This window comes from Anas platyrhynchos, chromosome 7 (assembly GCF_047663525.1).
Source record: "Anas platyrhynchos isolate ZD024472 breed Pekin duck chromosome 7, IASCAAS_PekinDuck_T2T, whole genome shotgun sequence".
In the NCBI taxonomy this organism is placed as follows: domain Eukaryota; kingdom Metazoa; phylum Chordata; class Aves; order Anseriformes; family Anatidae; genus Anas; species Anas platyrhynchos.
In genome coordinates, this window is record NC_092593.1 from 10,956,886 (window position 1) to 10,972,808 (window position 15,923).

General features: G+C 35.1%; 1 protein-coding gene across 5 annotated transcripts in view; it reads left to right on the forward strand.

Annotated features, from left to right (window-relative positions):
• Positions 1 to 15,923, forward strand: part of ACMSD (aminocarboxymuconate semialdehyde decarboxylase) — a 44,735-nt gene that overhangs the window by 18,082 nt on the left and 10,730 nt on the right. For 3 of the 5 annotated variants that reach the window (XM_038181739.2, XM_038181740.2, XM_005020287.6), the window contains 5 exons: positions 3,387 to 3,431; positions 8,449 to 8,545; positions 11,352 to 11,401; positions 12,732 to 12,968; positions 15,586 to 15,679. In XM_038181739.2, the coding sequence (XP_038037667.2) occupies positions 3,387 to 3,431; positions 8,449 to 8,545; positions 11,352 to 11,401; positions 12,732 to 12,968; positions 15,586 to 15,679 (523 nt within the window). Of the gene's footprint in view, positions 1 to 2,651; positions 2,780 to 3,155; positions 3,303 to 3,386; positions 3,432 to 8,448; positions 8,546 to 11,351; positions 11,402 to 12,731; positions 12,969 to 15,585; positions 15,680 to 15,923 lie in introns of those variants that run through there. The other 2 variants (XM_021272945.4, XM_038181741.2) reach the window with 2 other exon arrangements.

Sequence of the window (15,923 nt, forward strand, 5' to 3'; positions counted from 1 at the left end):
TGTAAGATATTCATATTAAATTACTATGCAAAACAAGAGTCCTTGTAAGAAAACTGGGCTGTTACCCACTTTCTATTTAGACTCATGTCATTTTTTGTTGTTTTTTATGAGACCTATAACTATTGAATGATGAGGCATAAATTCCATTTTCTTGATGAAAGTAGAGCTGTCAAGCTCCCAAATGGTATTCACCTTTGTTTTAAATAGGAGAAATAAGCAAAAGTGTGACAAGATTAATGTTACCTAAGACAGAAGTCATTCATTCTCATCTTATGCCCACAGGCATGAAAGTCATTCATTCATTTCAGTAGGTATGGGAGAACTCTAAGTATGGTTAACTGATGATTATGATTGTTTTACTAATATCTGTTGTTTTTTTCAGTTACTGGGAAGGAGTTGCATATTGTATCACAAATACTAAATTTCAGTTGTCACAACACTGAAGCTATAAGTCAACTTGTCTTAACTTTGCATTTCTGCGTGCTATTATTATTATTAGTGTTTAACAACATAGATTTATGCTTGTCAGTAGCAATTTTATGACTCTGAAAAGTATTTGAGAATGGAAAGTGTCATTTAGGTTTTTATGTAATAATTCTACTCCTTTTCTTACTTCAGATTATCAAAAGCAATGTAGTCATCTGGTTCTGAATTAGGTTTTAGAGTTGTTGCCTGAATAATTATAATCACAACTGAATACAGGGGTGGCTGATCTAAGGATCTTGGATTCATAAGGGATCACATCTTCAATGGTACAAAGGGTACTGAAAAAGATCACACGGGTAAAACTGTATATATTGGTTATACACACAAACAAAATTGTTTGCAATTTACAGAATTCTAGGATAGCTATCTTTTATAACTCATGGTAGAAAAGTCAGACTAGAAACACTGCATTGTTGGTTCTTCTCTTATTGTAATTCTGTGCTGGTAGCAGTTTGAATGAGCATTGCCAGTGGTATGGAACCACTTGATTTCATTGTGCCTGCCTTTGACAACAAAAGAATGCCATTGTTTCAGCCATGCTCTTAGGCCTCGGGCACACTAACTGACACTCTGTTTGACACCGTACATCTCTTTCACTTTACTCTTTTGAGGTTGATGATGGCAAACTCCCAGGTAAGCATTTTGTGTGCATTAGCTCCATGTTTCTGGGACTTTAAACATGACAGTCCAGTATCAGTTAGATGTTAGCCAGAGAGCAGCTACAAAATGTAAGAAAAAATAGTCAGGAGAAAACCTGTTGCTAAAAACATATATGGGATTATTTCTTCGTTAGTAGTGAAGAGTAACATTATTATGCATAAAGCCTCCTGGAAGGGAATGTTTGTTTCCTCTTTTACCTAGGAAGGGCTTTTTAAACATCTGTTTGAACTTCCTATTTGTAATTGTAAGAGCTCTTCAATGAAAAACACATACACACAGGATAATGTAGGTGAGATGATAGGTATTTTTGAGAACAATTATTTTTGTATTGAGTGGATAGGAGTTTAAATATCTAGTCCACAAAAAAAAAAAAAAAAAGACTACTCTTGTTTGTTTCAGATTTTGTAGTCCTTGTCTGTGCAATATCCCTATAAAAATCCCTATAAAAATTCTTTATTCTGATTTTGAATTATTTACATACTTTTGTCTGTCTATGATTTAAAAGGACAATAAGTTCATTGGGATAAAATCACGTCAAGAGTCCCTTGATGTTCATAGATGTATGTGAAAGATGAATTCCTTGCTGTTAATCCCTGAGGTCAGCTATAGGCCAGTGTTGCATTTATTTAAATGCTGATTAAAGAGGCTAATACAATTTTTTTAAAGGTAATCTCCGCCTGCTAGTTTTTGTTTCCTCTTTTCTAAAGTTTGAGCATTTCAAAGGTTTGTTAGAAAGAAGAAAACAGAATAGAAAACAACCCTCAGGATTCCCTAGAGCCCTCTGAAAATTCAAGCCATTAACGTGGCCCTCTACATCCCATGCATGGAAGACCAATTAGGCAATCCTAGCATGCTCACGTAGTGTTAAACTTCTTTCTTTTTTTCCATCTTATAAATGCTGAATCTTGAATCTCTGACTAGAACGTTCTATTATCAAGATAATTATTAAGAGCTTAAGAACCCATAATAAGTACAAAAATGCATATAAATTAATGAAATCATTCAGTAAGGACCATCAATGCATCCAATTAATAACGAGCAGGTAAAAAGAAGACTAGCAGTTCAAAATCAGACCAGTGAGATTCTCTATTCTCCCTGAGCACCTTTAAGGTACTCATTTTTTGTACAGCTTCTAACTGCAATTAGCATGGAGCTAGAAAAAAGTAAAGTTCTCATTAGATGTCATAAATTTTTCCTTAACTGTAAATGTGTTATGTATGTAAATATATATAAATATATATATGTAGTTTATATATAAATATATATAAAAAATAAAAGTTTGAATTTAAATAAAATTTACCTAGCTACATAGCTAAAAGTAAATAATTGACTGAAATATTCTTAGCTGTGGAAATTATGATCTCTGATTGACTGAAGTCAGGAGGCTTGGCTCTACACGCCTACCGAGGGAAAGCTGACAGCTGCATTTCGTAATGATGTCTTATCACGGGAAATTCAGGATTGTATTCAAATTGTTTACACTTCAGTGAAAGAAATCCCTGCTTTTACTCAGATTCCTTTTAAACTTTTCGTAATAGAAAAAAAGGAATTTTGAGCATTGTTTTCAGTCTACTATGTTATTTTGAGATTTCTAATCTGATAAGTTATGAAAATGCAATCAGCTTCTTTTGTGGTATGTTTTGGTTTTGGTGTGTTTTTTCTTTTTCTTTTTTTTTTTTTTTTTGTATAAACAATTTTGAATCTCTCTGAAAGAATCAATGAGCATCTAAGCTTCTCCTTTAAGCTTCTCTTGGCTGTTTAAATATTAATAGAGAGAGACTGACCTTCAGTACTGCTGATGAATCATGAAAGCTGAAAAGTGGAATCGATACATCTTCGTGCTAATGATTAACTGATTACAATTTGTTAGAATTGGAAGATTGTCAGCTCAATTTTCATATTGCCAAGTGCTTGATTCAATTTTTGCAGTGTTAAAATACTATTCCAATTAGAACCTCAATACATATTATGCAACTTTAAGCACTTTGAAATCAGTTTTCAGGCTTATTTTAAAATGCTGTTGAACTTGGAGCTAAAAGTTCAGATTTACAAACAGCAATAGTACAGTCTGGTTAAACTTTGGTGCTTTTGTTGAAGTTTGGGGCTACTTGTGGGCTCAATGCTGAGCATATGCTTCAGTATTTCTCCTGAATAAGGTACTGCTGGGTTATAAGAAAGAAATTTTGATTATTATTGCAGAGTGCTAACTAGTTACTGGCTTTTTCTTCTTTCTTTTACAGAGATATGGATATGGTGGATGGGTACAGCTGGATCATCACTGCAAGGTGTGGGCTGTTTGGTTGGTCTTGTGTTGTCATTAGGAGTAAAAATTCCTAGGATATCCATTAAGAAGCAAAGTGGCAATAAGATTGGCCAAGTCTTTGATACATATTTATCTAGAGGTTTATCTTTTCTGAAGTAATATCATTCAAAGTCCAAATATACCTCAGCAGAACTTTTTGCTTAAGATGTGAAATGACTATACTGAATTTCACATACGCTTGTATGAGCCATTTTCCATTATCCTTTTTTTGTCATAATATCATCTAAACACTTGGAACAGATAGCTCTTAGGAATTGTTTTCAATAAGTCTATAGCAAGATAAGCCTAAAGCAGATAATGTATTGACTACTTTTAACTAAAAGAATTCTTCTGTATGAGAAGCAAAACCAAAAGGAACTGGTATTTTAATAAAAGTTAACTCAGTCATGAAAATATCTTCAAAGGGAAAGAGTAACTTCTGTAATGTTATGACAAGGAGAACAAACTGGTTTCAATATCCAGGAACAGTAGGAAAAATACCTAGATTTGGGAATCGTTATACACAACAGTAGGAGCCTGAGGTTTCTTGGCAAGTAGAAGGCAGACAGTCTGATTATACTTCATCCTTCACCCACTCCATTAACTTCACAAAGCCACTTCTAAGCTACATAAATATAACAGGAACATGTCTCCACATGCTATGAGTCTATGCTAACAGTCTATCTGCATTCAGAATCCATTCTTCTTGTAGTGAATTTAGCAAAATACGTGCATTTACTGTGATGGAGACAGAACTGTGTTTTTGAAGGCTTGGTTCTGATCTCACTCACAGTAGAGCAAATCAGAAGGAATTTCAGTGACATCCACAGTGAGACAGCAACGTAAAACTTCTGAAAGCAAGATCAAAATGTTGCTGTATATCTTTTGGTAAGAGCATTTAAAAGATACTAGAGTAAGTGTTTTTTTATTTTTATTTTTATTTTATTTTTGTACAGGAAGGCATAATGACCTAAGAGAGGCAAGGCTGATAAGGCAAAGTAATACCCTTTACACATTACTATGTAGGTGAACTATACTGACTTATTTTAAAGATGTTCCCTCGATTACCGTATAATGGCTTTGGCAGTCAGATATCCCTGTGTATCTCCAACACTGTCATGGGAAGCCAGCTTCCTCCTGTGACCTGTCAGCTCCCTGCTTCTAGGAATCTTTCAGAGAACCTGTCACTGCAAATGGCACTGACCTCTGGAAGCAGGAAGATTGGAAAGGTGTCTCAGGAGACCTCAGTTCACTTCCAACTCTATTTCATATGTACCTGCCCTGATTTGAGAAATGCCATCTGTAACTGCCTACCAGAGGTATGCTGTTAGTTGTACTGAAGGGATAAAGACAATGCAAGGTGTTAGGAGGATAATTAAGGAAAAGATATGAAGGTAACAGAGGATAGATAGGTAAGAGCAGAAATAACAATTTGGATATAGACAGCTGCAAGACAATAGATACAAAATTAGGAGCATGAATAGCTCAACAGTGTCAACACATGACCCCCATAAATCATGTGAGGAGTGCAAATAACTGGTTAAATCCAGTTGTATACTGTGTTAATTTTGGTGGAACTAGACACTCCACTGGTCATTTTGCAAAATCATACTTCTTTGTATACATAAGTACACAGTAACTTTTTTAAACAAAAAAAAAGCTAGTAAGATGGATACGATAGTGCCTATTTATTGCAACCTAATGATACATGCTGTTGTCATGCTATAGTATGCAAGGCTATGCTGTCAAGTGCCTAACAATTGTTTTTGAAAGAGGGCCACAGAATAGGAAGGCTGGGACTGAGAATGAGGAGGAAACAGATATTATGCTGAAATTTCAGATATGAGTCTAAGCAGGCATGGGAGGAGAGAACAAGCCACCTGCTGAACCAAAGTGTGGATGGCACAGCTTCTGAGATTCTGGTAGGTGCAGGAAGGGGAGACGTGGAGACATTTTTAGCAGCTTAACTGTTTTTATAGGCCTGATGCTAACACTCCTTGCTAAAAATAGTTTGCAAAGGAACTTTGTGGCAAGTTAATAATAGCCTGATACACTCTGCAGAAAATTCTGTCTAGCCCACTTCTGTCTGAAAATGTTGCAAGAAAATAATCATGGCAAAAGAAAATCTTGTTCAGATCTGTTTGGCTGGGGAAGTTAACTCTTGAAATTTTTAAAAAAGGTAAAACTTCAGATGCCATTCTGTGAAGAAGCATCAGGGTCAAACTGGAAGAAAATAATTCCATGCATTTTTAAGGAAGTGCAATTTGGGGTGTAACTGAGTGGTTTAGCAATGCAGTAATTTAAATGTAGATTGCTGAACCAGATCAGCCTCCTAGACTTCATTCTTAAATCTCTCTCTCTTAATTTCCACATAAATTAATTAAAGTCTTGAATATTAGATAATATTAAGAATAGAATAGAGTAGGTGATAGAATTTTCCATCTGTTCCCTTAGAAAATTGTGTTAATTTGCCAAATAGAGATCTAATGTCTTTTCAGAAATTTTCATAAAAGCATCCATTTCTTTGCAACCTGAAAATTTTCATTCTCATCCATGTTTCATTCTCATTGCTGAAAAAAAAAAAAAAAAAAATCTCAGCAATTGAAGTGTCTGAGTAATTTTTTATTTTAAAAAATATCAGGTGCAGATTAGTGGCAGTGGCTAAAGACAATAGCAGTATGACTGAATTTCCAGTTACAGCGTTGCTGGGGTAGATCTTTCAATTCTGACAGACATGAGCATGAATCTATTCAGAAGATGATGTTCTGCTTTCCTGCATAATCAAGTCTGTTGTTCCTCACACACAATGCTGTGAGTTTAGCCTTGACCTGGAGCATGTTTTTGTTCACAAAGAATCAGTTAATGCAAATGAAAATAGGAAGCTGTTCGATGAAGTCTTCAATGAGAACAACACATGGCTTATTAGAAACCTTTCTTATTTTGCAAACCCTGCTGCAGCTTGCAGAAAACCACTGTTCATCTCAGCATTTATGTATAAGCAATGTCAAGGTTGCAGGTGAAATTACAGTTTTCATGTGTTAGCAGAAGGAAATATATATATGTGTGTGTATATATATATTTGTATATATGAGTTGTTCTGCTGCTGTGCTGTAGCTGTGTCTGAGTAAAGAATTAAAATTCGCCTGTGTTCACAGAAATACTCCCAGCGGTAAACCAATAAAGGCCACACAATCTATTTGTATGTGGTACAATGCTCAGTTCTACTCTGTTTTCTCTGCTCACACCCTGAATATTTTTCCATTTATTAGGCAATCTGCTGCAATGGGCTGATCTTTTTTTAATGCATCGGAGTATATGGCCAGAGTAAAACTTCTTGTCAGGTTGGAAAATCAATTTTACAAGAACCTGAAGTATTTTACCAGAGGATCAGGACAATGTGATTGTTATTACTGACTGTAATATTTCAAGTAATTTTCACAAACTGTGTTAGAGCTATCAAGTACCTTGACAGTTTGCCAAGGCAGCACAGTTAGATTTGTTGAAGAGAGCTGTAAAATATTCATTAGGGCAGTGTATTTGTGAATGATGCTTGAAGTTAATAACAAATTCAAGGTTAAGAAGTCTGGCTTCCCTGAAGGAGGTGATAGAAACCCAGCTCTTCACTGATTAGTGAAATTTGGTGGGTTATTTCTGTTTTAAAAATAATAACAGGGAATATTCTGGTTTATCAGATTTTTATTTAGCAATATAGACAAGTGTCTTGGGGATCCTAAATAAAATATTTTTGTGGGGAAAATAAAGTGGCCTTTAGAGAGAAAGAATTCCCTTTCCGGAAGTGTCAGAAGACTGCCCTACACTTAGCTTGTGTTTACTGTGAAGGTGAAAGAGTAACTGCTGTGCTTTCTCACAGTTTATCTGGTTTTCAATTTTCAACTGCAAATTCAGTGTCCCTTCTGTCCAGTATGTTTCCTGCATGAGCACGCTCACCGATTCCGTATCCTCAGATCCAAGATGGAGATCTTGAGGACTTCAGCTATTTCACTTACACCCAAAGTAGCTGCAAGCAACCAAATAACACTCAGGCCTTACAACTATTGGTGAATTATAGCTAATCAATTACTTCTAAGCCAACAGAAATACTGTCTGGTCTGTCTTTACAAGATCATAGAAGCATGGTTATGTAAAACCTGCACAAACATTTTCCTTTGGTTAATGTGATGTCATTGTCCTACTCATCATCTTTGCATAGTTGACGTATCAACCAAAAAATAAGTTTGAAAAGGAAGTTTCCGTGTTGACAGTTAATGGAACAGTATTAAATTTCCTGACCTTGATAATATTTTGAACTTTGTAAGTTTGGGAATTGGTGGAGGAATGGGAAAGGTATTACCGTAATTCAGGTCATGGTTTATAGTGTGTTCAGCTTTGTGCTTTGGTTGTTGTTTTTTGTTTGTTTGCTTGCTTGCTTGTTTTTTCCAAATACAGTTTTTCAGTAATTCTGTTCCTAAGGAGGAAATGTAATCTGAAGACAACGTAATAGGTCTGCTTTTGCCTCATACTGACTGGTGATCTGAAACAACTGGCTGGAATTTAAGAGAGTTGCACAATTATTTCTGTAGTTATTGGAAGCATTTTATGGTGTTGATTTTAAAAGAACACACGCATACCCAAGGGGAAAATTTAGCACAGATTTAATTAGAGTGTTATCTGGAGGTCAGCATTTGATTTGGAGATAAACTTTGGTTAAAACAGCTTGTATCTTTTCCAAACATATGGAGTGATACGCATTGCAATATAAAGGGATTTTTTTTCATTTTAAAGAATTAATTCATGTCATCTGAACTATAAGTGACTATTTTTATAGTCTTTTATTAATTACTATTTTAAAATAATTTTTGATTTAAAAATACCTGCTGAATAAAAAAAAAAAAAAAAATCTGTCTCTGAATTCCTGTAAAGCACAATATACTCAAGTCACTATATAAATTATCATGTACTACTTTGTCACATTTATAATATATGAAAATGTCATTTCACAGGGACAGGCAAGGATGATGAAGGATGGAAAGGTTTTTAGAGTTATTCAAGAGAACTGCTGGGATCCGGAAGTACGGATCAAGGAGATGGACCTCTCAGGTACCTCTGTTAAGGAACTGAAATGATTGTGTCTCATTCAGAATAACATCTCTGTTAGTGCATCTGAAAGTAGTTAATAACCATATCAAAATCAAAAGGTTTAGCAAACTACTTCCTTAATTTAAATCCACTAAGAATCAGTGAAAAATGTTACGTTTTATATTCAGACACAAATGGGACGTGTTCCAATAACTTTTCTCATTTTCAGTAGCAATTCATTCCCCCACTTTTTTTTTCCACAAATGTCAAGAGTCTGCGTTTCTTGTAGGATTTTTTTTATATAATTGTTTCCTTTTGTAATATTTTTTCTGTTTAGGTGATGCAATTTCATTCCGTATTTTTGCTAGAGGATTCTGAGCTTAGAGAACTGCTACCATTAGTCTTTCAGGAAAGAGTTTTCCTGATTTAGAAATAAATTTGAAAATTTGGCATGTAGTTTATTTTCCACCAGGTTCCTTCATGCCACTAAATGAGATTTGCAAGATGTGAGACTGAGAATGAGCAAAGAAATTTTTAGTCTGATCAATTATTTTTCTATTTGTAATGGCAGAAAATAAAACGTATCATAAAAGCAGCACCATGGTATTTCCTCACAAACTAAACAGTGCTTGCTTACTTGTGTTAAAAAAAAAAAAAAAAAAAAAAAACCTCTAAAACTGTGTGTTACAGCACCATCTGGTGACTTGTGCTCTAAAAATGTCCCTTTTTATTACTGCACTCCAAAGATACAGGCATCAGCTAATTAAGTGTTTTTAAAAAAAAAATCTTACTGTTTTTCATTCTTTTAATAATAAAGATTGTGGTCTATGTTTATTCCTGTCAGTTTACAAAGCTTGTGGCTACTTAGTTCAATGACAACTTTATGTAACACAGACCAAGATGGATCATACTGAAAAAATAAATATCCAAATATGGCATAACTCCACACTGAACAAAGCTAGTAGCAGTCTTTGTAAGATGTTATTTATTCAGAGAAATAACTTAGAGCTTGGTTGCTAAAAGGCTTTGTGCAGTGCCCTAGAAATCTTGCCGATGATAAGAAATGGTAGCCAATGTACCAAAGAGACTGAATTAATTCTCATAATCATGTGTCCTAGGTCTAATTAGTGTATAAACTTGTGTCTTGATCTACTCAATAACACAAACTATAAAGGTAATTCAGTAAAACAAGTTGTAAAGGCAATTAATAACACAGTTCTGTGATACAAATCATCACAATTTTGTGGGCTAAAATCTTTCAGTTAATCCTAACTGCCTCTTCTTATTATTTTCACTTTGTAAAACTTTCTGAAAAGGTGCTTCTTACCTCCACAATCAAACCAAACGTGCACTGGTCTGTGTGTCATTGCAGTGGTATGGTTAGTAATGACATGCCTGCCATTATGGTATATCATCTGCTAATCCCTTCGCACCAAGGGGATTCAGAAAGCTAAGAGAAAACATATTCGGAATATAAAGTAGAGGGTCTTTTTTTTTTTTTTTCCCATTCTGATTCATCTTCTTACTAAATCTAGTGTCTGGGATTGTTCAGCATAGAAATCTACCTATGTTAGATTATGTTAAATTTGCTTGGAAATGTAAAAATGGACTGGAACCAGATACAAAGCATTGTGTGGAAAACCTGGAGAAGGTTCTCAAGCATACTAATCAAGTGTCCAGCAGCATATTGGTGGACAATACAACATAGGCTGTACTTAGATTAATATGTCATTGTAGATGTGATTCTTAACCTCCAAACCATGGCTGCTGCACATTATGTTAATCAGATCTTGCAAAGAGAGATGCTGAGTCAGCTTTTCCTCTTGTTTCCTACTCAAAATAAAGAGAAGGATATAAAGCATTTTGCTAAAAATTTAAGTGCTTTATCAAGGTCATTCTCTTAAATTCTCATAGGGTTTTTCTGCAATCTTTTGGATTAGTGTTTTTATTACTAACAGCCATGTTAATTTTTTTTTTCAGCATGATAAAATGCATGCATACCTGTTACAATATGAGATGGTGCTGCAATCAGACTAAAAATTAAAGAAAAATACATTTATGCATGTAACTGTTTAGTGAAGTCCTAATTACTATTTGTTGTTTGTTCTGTTGTATATTTGTAAAGTTCATTCTTTTAAACACATGTGAGGGTATAGACTTGTCTTTGAACAGAAACCAAACAACGTAGAGTTAATTCTCTACTGCTATCATCAAAGTTATTTCTAACACCAGATAGACTTTCTTATACTTAAAAGCTCAGTAGTACAGCCACAGGATGAATAAAACCTAACACAACACAGCTTTTGGAAAGATTTAGGAAAACATTAACATTTGTTAACATGTTATGTTAACAACCATTGTTAACATAACATTGTTTATCTTTGATCGAATTTACATATTTATTTATTAATTATATATATATAATTATATATAAGAAATGTGACCCAAAGTAAACAAGATATTGAATACTGTTTGTTTAACAAAGATTCATTCATTTATATAACATTAAATTGCTATTTTATTAAATTTTATGCATGCATATCGAACACTGCTAAAATCAAAATACTTAATTTCACAAAATAATCTGCTGTAAGTTTTTTATCTCCTTAAGTAAAACATTGGAATCCTAATAAGCTGATACACCACAAGATTTAATACCATGACCATCAACTAGCCAAAAACAGGTTCTGTTCATACCAAAGTTAGAACATTCTTTCCATTTTAGTAGTTAACTTCTAGGCCTCTGCCTTTCAAACCAAAGTACTTTCTTATTCTTTTGATAAAATGTTGAAAATGAAATGTTAATAACTGTTCTTTTCCTTCTCAGGAGTCACAGTCCAAGTCCTTTCCACAGTCCCTGTAATGTTCAGCTACTGGGTAGGTTCCTACTAGCATATTTTGTAATTCATATGTTACAATTTTTCTGAAAAATTCCTCAACCTCCAGTAAATTAGGTGATTGAAATAGGCACTAGAGCACTGAAGTAAATGGGGAATTGTTTTGCTGAGAAAAACGAAAGAAAAAGTAGTCCAGGAATTGGAGGAGCCAGCAGGGTGTCCTGGCAAAGCTCCACTCTGGAGAACACACAGTAATTAAAAATAACCCAGCAACAGAATTTTTGCTGGGGATCTTATCAGGGGGTAGCTGGAAACATGGAGAGAGCGTTCACTTAACACAAGTCCCTGGTTAGCAGGAAGGTGTGTATGGACTGATTCCAGGAGTTAGGCATCAACCAGTATCTTCTCATGAACTAAAAATTAAAGGTATTTTTGTGACTTCAGTCCACTTCCTTTTAAATGTGGCGTGGGAGGAGCACTCGTTGACATAGAATCCTTTGAAACTTAAAATTCAGTTGCAAATTGTAGCTAATACGTTCCGTGCACGGCTTGATCCTGAATGCATCAAGGAAGTTAAAATAGTCTGAGAAGATATATCATAGCAATATGATTTTCTCAATACATTCTTAATTTGACTGTTTGAACTTTTTGACCAAAGTCAAGTAAACAGACATGCTACATGAAGGTCATTGTGTTAAGTCCATGTATAAGTAGTGCCACTGAATTTCAGAATTTCTTGTTGCATGAAATATGTTTAAAATTTCACTCTGATATTTATGGTAATTTTTTCCTCTACGAATATATTAGGGGGAAAACAGCAAACTAATTGGGTGAATATTGCAGTTCCTTAGCTAGATATTGCAGTTCCCTTACTTGAATTATAACTTATCCTTTTCTAAATGTTAAAGAGCTTTGCTCAAATTTTCTCTGTAAAATTCTCGTGCTCCATCATTCCACATTTATTATATTTCTCTCTTCAACTCTGATAATAGGATAGTAAATATTCATTGCTGTGTTTGAAAATCGTTTGCTCAGGTTTTTGCATTTGGATAAACAAAAACAAAGGACTGGTTTACACAATAGACCAGATACTTTAGTGCATCAGCAACCTGGGCCTTCTTACATTCTTCCTGAGCACTAAAGGCAGCCACAGTTGATATAATATTTGAGACAAGAAGGAGAACTTTACCCAGAGGATTTAAAACAAGGCAAAATTTAGCCCTACTGATTTCCGGCCATTCAGAACTGTAAATTTCAAATTCAAACACTGTCTCTGAATTGTTTGCAGTGACATTTATCCAATATCTTCCAAAGGTGATAACATTTGAGAACTATATTTTAATGTACTATTCTGCTTAATATCTTATCAGGCCAAACCTCAGGATACTTTAGATCTATCCCAGATATTAAATAATGACTTAGCTGCTACAGTAAAAAAGTACCCCAAGAGGTTCGTTGGCTTGGGTACGTTACCTTTGCAAGCTCCAGACCTGGCTGTGAAGGAAATGCATCGGTGTGTGAATGAACTTGGCTTTCCTGGAGTACAAATAGGATCTCATGTCAACAAATGGGACCTGAATGCACCAGAACTGTATGATGTTTATGCTGTGAGTAAATGTTTCTTTTTTTATTTGATGGAATTCTGTGACATGGAATTCTGTCTAAAAATATCTTGGGATGTGTTCAATCATCAGCTAAATTTATATATACATTAAAACAATTGACCCTCCTATTCTGCTTAGTGTAAAAGAAAGAACATTTACAGGAGACTGTCAGTAATTTTCTTTAGTGACTGGGAAATCAAGCTACTAAGAACATTCATTTAAAATTACACAAGCTTTCTTAAAGAGTGCACCTCAAATGTTTTTTAATTGTGGATTCATTTATCCAGCCTGCTTAGACCTGTGAAATAACGCTGAGGTCTGAGACTTGTGTTAGTGCTTGGTACCAGGTTTCTTATTCACCCAAGTGAAATCAACACAATCCCACTTTCACACCATGCAGTTACATCTGACTAATCACCAGTGGTCAGAGAGCTTCAGCTTTAATTATACATGATAATTGATCATATGATGTAATGACAAGAAAGTGATATAAAACATCCTGGAACCTACTTCATAATAATGAATAATGAAATCTTTTTATGATATGAATTCTTACCGCAGAGTTGCCTTCTTGGTTTGTAAAGAGAAGTGCAGTATGAAGTAAAGCATTTCTACACTGTTTGCTTTGGGGTTCAAGTTACTATATCCAATCCTATTGAGATAATTGATAAACTCTCTGAGATTTTCAGAGATTTCAAAGTGAGATACCAATAGAGCCAAAGTATCCTATATGCAAATGGGACCAAAAATTCCAAATGTTTTGGTGATAAAATGAATGTTTTGGTTATAAAATGAGCTTATAGATTGCATTTCTTAAATAGTCTGAGGTTCATTTAGGGATGGCCATTTTTCTAACTTACAGAGTTTCATCAATGTACATTCTTTATCTGTTTCACAGGTTATTATAGGTGTCATCTTGAAATTGATCCATAGAGGTTGTTTTTCAGAATTCTCTATTTACTCAATAATGTTATTAGCACAGCATCTAGGCTGTTTGTTTTCGTGGTCACAAGCAGTCTGCTATCAGCTTCTGCTCTTGGAGATGCATACACTCTCAGACTTGCAGAATAGTTGAGGTTGGAAGGGATGTCTGGAAGTAATCTGGTCCAGGGCCTCTGCTCTAGCAGCGCCACCTACAGCAGTTTGTCCAGGACCATGTCCAGGCTGATTTTGAAGACCTCCAAGGAGGGAGATTCCACAACCTCTCTGGGCAACCTCTGCCAGTGCTCTGTCACCCACACAGTGCAGGAGTGTTTCCTGATGTTTAGGTGGAACCTCTTGTGTTTCAGTTGGTGCCCCCTGTCTCTTGTCCTGGCACTGGGCATCACAGAGAGCTTGGCTCCATCATTTTTGTACCTTCCCTTTAGGTATTTATATACATTGATAAGATGCCCCTGTGCCTCCTTTTCTCTAGGCTGAATACTCCCAACTCTCTCAGCCTTTCTTCATGGGAGAGCTGATCCAGTCCCTTAGGGACTCTTCACTAAACTTTCTGCAGTAGCTCCACATTTCCCTTGTACTGGGATCTCTCTAATGTACTGTACGTTCTTCAGCTTATGTTTAGCACGTGTAGGAAGAAACCACTGTCATTTTTAGAAATGTTCCTGGATAATAAAGATTGTGAAATTAAGCCATATTTGATACTGAAATTTATCAATCTGCCAAGCCAGTTACTGAATTGCTATTTTCAATTTGCAAACGTATATGACAATTACTCCGTACAATCCAAAAGTTGCAGTTTTATTTATGTATGTGTGGGTAAATAAACCAAAATTCTTCAAATGTGTGATAGTCTCCTTAGCAACAAGAGGAGGTTCAGAAATACAACTGACAAAATGAACCTGTTAAATCCCAGTTAAGGATATGAATGATGTTGATGAGTGTATACTTAAAATTAAGCACATAGTTAAGCACATAGCATTAAGCACATAGTCACAATTGGGATCAGCATCCTATGTTGTTTCTCTGCTTTCCTTTCCAAAGGTAGGAGTAATTGGAAAAATTAATGTATCAGCGTGGACATGGGTTCTTTCTTGATCAGAATGCAGCTAGATTTCTGACTCAGGGTGGATTAGGAACAGTTTTAACTTTTTTTTTTTAAACCAAGCAGAGGGCCAAAGGGGGCAAATGTAGCACAACAACTATAAAAACTCCTTAATGAAGCAGGAACAATTCTAGAAAACCATCCTAAAATGGTTCTATAAAACATTGTGAGAAGTAATCCTTATATGTGAAACGAAACCAATAGAAGCTTAATTTGAACTGAGTTTTATACTGCAGGATGACTGACGTACACACAGCTAAAAAATGGGTTTGTAGCACATCAATGTGAGGAACACTTGGCTTACTAGAAGGATATTATCATCAGTGTTTCCAACCCTGTAGTCTCAAAAAGAACTTTGAGTCTGAGTGAGGACTTCAGGATATGTACCAGAGGATACGTACCAGAGGAGTAAATAAAACAAACTATTGCTTATAGTTCTTAGAATTTTGCACCTGTTTATATTGCTAGTACTAAAATTTGGTCCAGTTTTGTAGGAAACCTTTAAAGCATAGCTAAAAACTAAGATGCATTTTGGTAGGATTAAGTCAAGATTTAGATGTTTTGTATTTGCTGCAGGCTGCTGAGCAATTAAATTGCTGTCTTTTTGTACATCCCTGGGACATGCAACTAGATGGAAGGATGTCCAAGTACTGGTTTCCATGGCTGATAGGTAAGTGTATGTTTACTTTGCTTAATTTTTGTTTACAGACTGTCACTGGACTAAGTAAAAAGAGTAAGCAAAACCAAACACTGTTCCCTAGAATTTCATTGGACTATTTCCTAGTAATAGGTTGATTGGAGAAGAAATACTGAATCTAAGTTCACATCAACTATAGCTGAAACAACGTGTACTTCAGAAGCTCCCCAGAGATGGAGGGAATTTATCTAGTTTCTGTTTTATTCCCCATCCACTA